Source organism: Triticum aestivum, chromosome 5B (assembly GCF_018294505.1).
Source record: "Triticum aestivum cultivar Chinese Spring chromosome 5B, IWGSC CS RefSeq v2.1, whole genome shotgun sequence".
NCBI lineage: Eukaryota > Viridiplantae > Streptophyta > Magnoliopsida > Poales > Poaceae > Triticum > Triticum aestivum.
This window is the reverse complement of record NC_057807.1, coordinates 625,425,214-625,433,682: the sequence shown is the minus strand read 5'-3', so window position 1 is coordinate 625,433,682 and position 8,469 is coordinate 625,425,214. Positions and strand designations below refer to the sequence as shown.

Here is an 8,469-nt window from a genome sequence, read left to right as displayed (position 1 = left end):
AAAGAAATAGAAATACTATCCGCATAACAAAACACCTACTGGTAAAAATACACCTCATAAATGTTTTAAAACACATGCTACGATAATTTTAAGGTAAAAATAATAATTTTGAACTGAAATAGAAAACAAACCAAAAGTAAGAAGGCAAAAAAGTAAAAATAATACTTACTGTAATAGAAAAGGCACACTCCACACCACGGGAGGAAAGGCTTGGTCATCGCTCGGCCCAAGGATAGACGAAATTACGAGGGCCCAACCCAATGTGGAGGACCCGTCTTCCTCCAGCACCTTCCCCAGTTCTCCTCCCCCTACCGCCGTTCTGCTCCCCCACCGTCCGCGCCATCTCCACCGCTATCCTACCCCATCTCCAGCGCCCCCTTCTTCCAGCTGGTGCCTTGGTGCTTGGATTCTCCTCCTTCCGCTAAGCTCCCTCCATTTCATACCTTGGTACCTGCACCGCACCGTGCGCAGCAGCTCGCCGCCTCCGGCGACTTCGCCGAAGTGGACACGCCGCCGCCGCTGCAGCTGCAGCTGCTCCATGGAGGTCGCCCATGCGGCCGCTTCTCGCCCTCTCCATCATCATATGTATTCATATGTAAGCATCCTGAGATTGAGGCATTGGGTTCTTTCAGTTCTTCAGACGAAACCACCTCCCCACCAAAAACCCAAGCAATCCGTGTACAGGTGCTCATTTCCTGTTTTTTTTACTTGATTCCCTGTCTGTAATTTATCTCCAGCAGTCAGAATTTCTTACTTTGTGATGCCGTGGGTTGCACTTAGGCGAACAGCAGCTGAAATTGGGGATGAAGTTCAGTTACTGTTACTTAGCTCAGTTAGCTTATCTTCCACTAAGTGGGAGAGGTTGCCATCCGGGTATGGTGGGTGATGAGCAGGATGGCACCCACAAAAAGATTATGGTGGTTGATGGGCTTGATTTATTTGCAGACAGAAGGTATTGGCCGACTTGCTGAGGTCTTCGTGTCCGAGGTCAAGGTCATGGTCATCTCCTTAACATCGCATCAAATACACCAGTGCCCCATTCAGATCCAAATCCACAGGACCATTTACTAGGTCATGGACTCATGGTCATGCATGCCCATCTCCTTTCACATGACCATTTCCTAGGAAGTTCCAAACGAATCCTCTTCCAGTCTTCCTTGGGTCAACTATAAGTTTTTGTAACCATACCCTAGATATATTTGCAGTAGGAAGGCAGTCATGAAAGTGTTACTAGCTATAAGAGAGGGCGCTGCTGCCTGACCTGAATTTCTCTAGTGCAAGGTGTAGTGTAGAACTGTCGATCCACCATGGGCATTTTGCCGATGATGTTATCTCTGCTGGTACTCGGGTCACTAGGAAAGCTAACAGCTCTGGCATCCGGAGTTTTGACAAGCCAGCAGAGCCCTGAAGGGACCTGGGCGCGACCATCTCGTGCCGGTTTCACGCTCGATGGCTGCCCGACGAGCTGCGGCAGTGTGAGCTTCAGCTATCCCTTTGGCATCGGATCCAGGTGCTCCCGTGGGCCTGACTTCAACCTCACTTGCAACGATGCCACTCATCCCCCCATACTTTTTTTGTGTGACGGCATCACCGAAGTGGTCAACTTTGGCGGTGATTCTCATTTTGATTTAAACTCGATCTGGGCCTCCTTCTCGCATACCATCCCCTTGAAATCTGGTGTTAGTGCTTACAACTTGTCTTTCAAACCACCTGGGAGGTCCTTCCATCTTTATCCCTTTGTTCTAAACATCATTGGCTGCGACCTGGCGGTGTACTCTGTCAAAGAGAATGCCATCCAGCCGATCTGCGCAACTGTGTGCCCAGATCCAAAAATTTCAGAGACGGTGGCTATGCACAACTGTAATGGTTTTGGCTGTTGTCGTGTAGACGTGCACAACTATTCTGACATTTATCAGTTCAAATTTGTCTATGACCATGACACAAAAAACACCAGAGCACACTCTAACTGGACCTCTGAATTGTGGGATAAAATCAGCATAAATACTGACTACTTGAAGCTCTCATGGGATATAGGGGATCAACCCAATACCGCCTGTGTTGCCTGTCTCGGCGACCATGTCGAGTGCGAGGGCCACATGCACGATACACTAGATATGACATCAAGATATCGCTACAACTGTGTGTGCCACGGCGGCTACACAGGCAACCCTTACATTCCACATGGCTGCTCCAGTAACGGCAAAGGTAACTTCTTTTTACCTAATCAAGCGGCCAAACATACAGCTGCTGTTAGGCATTTTTGGGCATTTGTACATGCTAACCTTATACTGATCAATTTAGGGTATAATCCAACTCCGAGCAGGGCTGACTGTACCCGTTTGTGTGGTAACATTAGTGTGCAATTCCCATTCGGCTTCGAAGCGGGTTGCTTTGCTAGGGAAGAGTTTCACCTCAACTGCACAAATATGACGTCATCAGATGCCCTGGTCATGCTGGAGGATAAGCAAGTCATCGATATGAATGTTGATGAAGGGACCATTAATGTCACCATTTCCGAGCAACAACATTGGACCTCCATATCTGAACCCGAACGTAACCCTCTCTTTTTGCCATATGGTTTTTTTCTCTCCATCAAATGGGTTGCTGCTCATCTAAGTTGCACAGAAGCCCAACGGAATAGATCTGGATATGCTTGTGTGAGTACCAACAGCAAGTGTGTGGAAGTAACTGCTGAAAGAATCTATGCTGGTTACCGCTGCAAATGCTCAGATGGCTTCCAAGGAAATCCATATATCCAAAGTGGTTGTCGAGGTACTCCCTCCCTCCCTCTAGGGTTACAACTTACAAATGATACAGCCCCTGCCGCTTGAAAAAATGTACTATTAGCTATTTCTTAACTCTCTACAAGAAAGTTGTAGGAGTACATTTGTATTTAAATGCACGTGTTACTAAAATAATTGCATGTTACTATTAGCCAGTAATTTTTCTACTATTTCTAGTTTTTTTTCCATGTAGACCTCATTTAGTTGGCTGATGTACTGTTTCATGCTAATTCAATGGTGTGCTGTGTTCCATGTTACACCCTCTGATTCATAATATAATCTTCTTCTTTTTTGCGCAGAGATTCATAATATAATCAGCTTTAGAATTTTTGCCATTTAAACATTTTAGATTTGACCATCAGTATAGAAAAAACTACCAACATGGGAAGTGTCAATTGATACGACTAGATTAGCCATGAAATAGTTTATTATAATATATAGTTATTTTTGTTTGAAGCAATTTTATTTTTCTAAAATGTGTTAGTCAAACATTGCTATGAAGATGGTGCCCATGTCCTGAACTACTATGGTGAATCAGAGGGAGTATATATTTTGTCAACGCATCTTATCAAGATTTTGTTAGTTTCAGATATTGATGAATGCCTTCAAGCGAACAGTTGTAAAGGGATCTGCCATAATACCAATGGAAGCTTCCGTTGTACTGAATGTCCTCTCGAGACTGAGTATGATCCATTAAAAATGCAGTGTGCTAAGATAAAACAACAACCTCTACTCTTAGGTAAGACTATATTTATTGTTACATTTATGATAGACAGGATAGAACAGAAACTTAAAAGAGATTAATGCCTGCAGGTATGATTATTGGGCTGTCCTGTGGTTTCGGCATTCTTCTTCTGAGCTTCACTGTAGTGTTTCTCACTCGCAGATGGAAAATAAATGTTCAAAAGCAACTACGGAAGAACTATTTCCGGAAGAACCAAGGTCTTCTCCTAGAAATGTTGATATCATCTGATGAAACTGCAAATGAGAATACGAAGATTTTCTCGTTAGAAGAGCTAGAGAAGGCAACAAACAACTTTGATCCTACACGTATCATAGGTCGTGGGGGCCATGGCATGATTTACAAAGGCATATTATCTGATCAGCGAGTTGTTGCAATAAAAATGTCTAAGGTCATTGAGGAGTGTGAGATCAGTCAATTCATCAATGAGGTCGCAGTTCTCTCTCAGATAAATCATAGAAATATTATAAAGCTCTTCGGATGTTGTCTCGAAACTGAGGTTCCGCTGCTAGTGTACGACTATGTATCCAGTGGCTCACTGTCTCAAGTTCTTCATGCTGATTCAAGTGATGGTTTTTCTCTGTCTTGGATTGATTGCGTAAGGATTGCCCTCGAAACAGCAGGAGCTCTATCTTATCTCCACTCTTCAGCTTCAATATCAATCTTCCATCGTGATGTGAAGTCCTCGAATATACTCTTGGATGTGAACTACACGGCTAAAGTTTCAGATTTTGGCGCATCTAGATTGGTTCCAACTGATCAAACACACATTGTCACGAATGTACAGGGTACATTTGGGTACTTAGATCCAGAGTATTTCCATACCAGACAGTTAAATGAGAAGAGCGACGTGTACAGTTTCGGTGTGGTACTGGTGGAGTTGCTTCTCAGAATGAAGCCTGTTTTTACAAGTGAATCGGGCACGGTCAAGAGCCTGTCAAACTATTTTCTCCAGGAATTCAAAGATGGAAATATCACAAGTATTGTTGACTCTCAGGTCCTTGAGGAGGCAACCGAAGAAGAGATCAACAGTGTGGCCTGTCTTGCAGAGGTGTGCTTAAGGCTACACGGTGAAGAAAGACCCACAATGAAACAAGTGGAGACAGAACTGCAGACTCTGCGAACAAAACGGGTGAACTCAGGTCAAGCAGATCCGAGAAATGAAGAACGAATGCTACCAGAGTCACAAACTCAAATAAGAGCTACAGCTGCTCGCCAATCGTCCAGGACGGAACTTGGCAAGAGAGAAAGCCGACGATGCTATAGCTTAGAGTGCGAGTTCATGGCGTCTGCTAGTCTACCACGCTAGATCCGTCTGTTAAGTTCATAATAATGGATGCTGATTATGCTCGTTTTGTAAACTGATGCATCATGCATGTGCTTTGGATTGGAACTATTCTTGTTTATGTAGACTGATTATTATTACCTTGAGATGTGGAGCGAATGACTTGGCATATGCATTGTATTGAATAAATGTTGATAAGGCATATAATGGATTGTATTAGCAATGATTTTGAGCACTCCATTGCTATGGTATGTTGTTTTATCACTATCCTACATGTGAGCACACTCACCAGCCCCACATGCACTGGGTTCCTGGATTTTGTAATAGTGTAACTTAAAGTTTATTACATAGCCTGTTTTCATTGGTCACTTTAGTAAGGCTTATCTTAATGGTTTGTAGATTACCGTGCTTTCATTTGTACAGTACCGTGATTTCTTGGTGCTCCTTTCTATACCCAGGGTAAAATCGTGAGTTACTTTTCGACCATTTCAATCTTGGGCGTCCGAACATGACCTTCTAAGGATCATCTCGCCATCATGTTGGTTTTCGATTATTTTGTAAGTATTATTTCTTTTTCTTTTTTTACGAAAATTCAAAATTATAGAGTTGATTTAGTAAATTTTAAATCTATGCCACTGTCGTCCTCTACTGGGCGAAGAGTGACTCTTCGTCTTTGCATGTGCTGAAGAGGCCCTTTTCATCCTTGTTTGGGTTGAGGATCACTCTTCGTTCCCAGGAGGCCGAGGGGTGGGTCTTCCTCCTTCCTATGAAGTCTGAAGAGTGAGTCTTTGTGTTGTTTAACGCAAAAAGAGTGGACATCCACCCCGTCCTATACACCACAGCTCCTCCCGGTCAAACCTTCACGTCGCCAGGATCACATTGCCAAGTAAAATCCATGCAGATGAAGAACAACTAGAACCGTGCAATGTGGAGGACGAATTTCACCTTTCAATCTACACTAACCACCGCATTAGCGTGAGTTATAAAAATATAACAATATTAAAAAAACTTGGTTTTCCTCGCATTAGCGTGAATTATAAAAGAAGGCTGATATGTCTTGCCTTTGGCCCTTATCCCCCCAATTGATGCCACCCGCATGATAGTTCTCCTCACACTATCAAATTATTAAAGCAAAAAAAGAATAAGAAAGGAGCGAGACAAATCTCAAACCATGATACCACCGTCACACACCAATGGAATTACACACAACTACCATTAGGGTTTATAAGTCATCATAGGCCAATTTCCCCATCCATGTGCGCCTGTTGTGATCATGGAGAGTTTTCGGGGATTCGAACTTCTAGGAGTCCCTTCCCAGTAATGCATGTGTTCTTGGCTTGGGACTTCACCTTTTCCTTGTTTGGTGTCGGATTTGATCTTACAATCTTGGTTTACACATTTTAGTTAAGTTTACAGCAACACATTAGAACGAATTGTGGGACCTCCTATCCCGCGCCTAACACATGGACTAGACGAGAAAACACGCACCTGAGCACTTTCACGACGTTGTTGGGCTTCAATCGTTGGCCACTGTTACACAATGTTTTCACAGCCTACTTCTACTCTTCTATTTGTTTTAGTTGTTTGACTGTTTCTTTCATTGTCCATCTATTTCTATCCTAGACTTCCGTTTGCATGGTATTTCAATAATTTTGTTTCTTGTAACTGCACATGGAACAACACATTTGAATGTATTGAACGATTGAGAAAGAAGGAGCCAGACAAACTTTTAATTTTTTTATGTAGGAAATCAGTAGGTTAAAAATCTGAGGTCAAGTTGAGTACTGTAGAATTGGGAAAATGTTCATAAATTTAATGAAAATGCTCATGAGCTAGAAAAATGTTTGTCAATCTGAAATGTTCACACATTTTAAAAGTGTTTCTGGATTAAAAATATTCACCAATTCAAAAAAGTTCATGAATTTGAAAAAATGTCACAAATTTAATAAAATGTTCGTGGATTTGAAAAATGCTATGAATTCAATATATGTTTCCGAATTTCAAGACAATGTTCACGAATTTGAAAAAAAATCTCATGAATTGGGAAAAATTCCGTGAATTTATAAACTTGTTCACGAATAGGAAAGATGACCGTGAATTAGAAAAATGATTGAGAATTTAAAAAATGTTCACTAATTTGAAAGATATCCAAGAATTGAGAGAATAATCCTAATAGAAAAATATTTGCAAATTAAAAAAATTAGAAATTAAAAAACGCATGTGATTTTGAAATTGCGCATGCATTTAAAAATTAATCTCGATTTTTGAAAAATTTCGCGAATTTTAAGATGTTCTTGAATTAAAAAACATGTACACTAATTTGAATTTTTTTTGCATTTAAAAGTTATTTGAGTATTTATTTTTTTGTGAATTTGGAGCATGTTTGCGAATGTGAAAGATGTTCACAAATTTGAAATATATTCGCAGAAGTAGAAAAACGTTCGACCATGGACTATATGTAGGTTTTTTTTTAGACAAATGGACTGTTTGTAGTAGTATTTGGGCTGAGAGATGAGGGCCTAGCCCAAATGCGGGTTATGGGCACGACGGCGGGCGATGGCCTTCCATGGCCTCTCCGGGAGCTCCTAACTGGCGCGTTACGCGCCGCCGAAGAAACCGGCGCTCACGCGCTCCCTGGCGTGGGCCAGCCCATTTATTTATTTCCTGTTTTCCAAAACGAAAAAAAAAAAGCGGATCTGGTTGCACTCAAACAGGCGACCTCAGGTTTGAATTAGCACGCACAAACCAACCGGCCACCAGTTCTCACACGAAAATTCTAACATCGTTTACTTCTTTACTTCTTTTCACTTTTCTTTTTTCTTTTTTCGTTTTTCTTCTTCCTGGTTCGACGGTTTTATTTTAATTCTTGATTTTTTTCACAATTGATGAACTATTTCTCAATTTGGTAAATTTATATTCACCGTGTATTACATAAAATTTCAATGTATTAAGAAAAATGTTCATTGTATATTATGAAAATTGTTCACCTTTGCATATAAAAATGTTCATCATGTATTATAAAAATGTTCATCGTGTATTATAAAAATGTTCATCGTATATTATGAAAATTTTCAATGTTTTTACTAAATGTTGAATGCGTAAATTGTTCAGCACATATATTCATGTTGTTTCAAAAATGTTCATCGTGTATTATTTAAAATGTTCAATGGATATAAAAAATGTTCAGGATATTTTTTTTCTATTTTGGTTTTGGTTCAATGAGTATACAATTGTTCACTATGTTTCTTGATTTTGTTCAGTATATATTACACAATGTTCAATGTGTATTCGCAAATTGTTCAACGTATTTTCACAAATGTTCAGTACGTGTCCAAAAATTCTTCAGCGCATATATTCCTATTTTAAAAAAAAAAGTGTTCATCATATATTAAAATAAGTTCATCTGTATTATTTAAAATATTCAGCTTATTTTAAGAAAATGTCAACGGATATCGCAAAATGTTCAACGGATATTACAGAAAACAAGTTCACGCATTTTTTGAGAAAAGGTACAGAGAAAAAAGAAAAAAAAGAAAAGACGAATACAGAAGAAAAGAAGAAAGAGGAAAGGAGACAATAGAAAAAAACGATGGAACCAGTCACACTAGATGAGGGTGGCTGGTTGGTTGCTGCATTCACGCTAAACAAAGGAAGTCCTG

The 8,469-nt window shown here is 40.4% G+C and overlaps 1 protein-coding gene across 2 annotated transcripts; it reads left to right on the top strand.

Moving 5' to 3' along the window:
* The first annotated feature begins 269 nt into the window (after window positions 1-269).
* LOC123113728 (wall-associated receptor kinase 5) lies at window positions 270-5,050 on the top strand. 2 transcript variants are annotated; one of them, XM_044535036.1, is made up of 4 exons: window positions 270-2,205; window positions 2,302-2,772; window positions 3,373-3,522; window positions 3,597-5,050. In XM_044535036.1, the coding sequence occupies exons 1-4, from the start codon at window positions 1,308-1,310 to the stop codon at window positions 4,832-4,834; spliced, it is 2,757 nt and encodes a 918-aa protein (XP_044390971.1). In that variant the 5' UTR covers window positions 270-1,307; the 3' UTR covers window positions 4,835-5,050. The 2 variants fall into 2 exon arrangements, with proteins under 2 accessions (XP_044390971.1, XP_044390970.1); XM_044535035.1 differs by having other exon boundaries at window positions 3,367-3,522.
* Window positions 5,051-8,469: the final 3,419 nt, after the last annotated feature.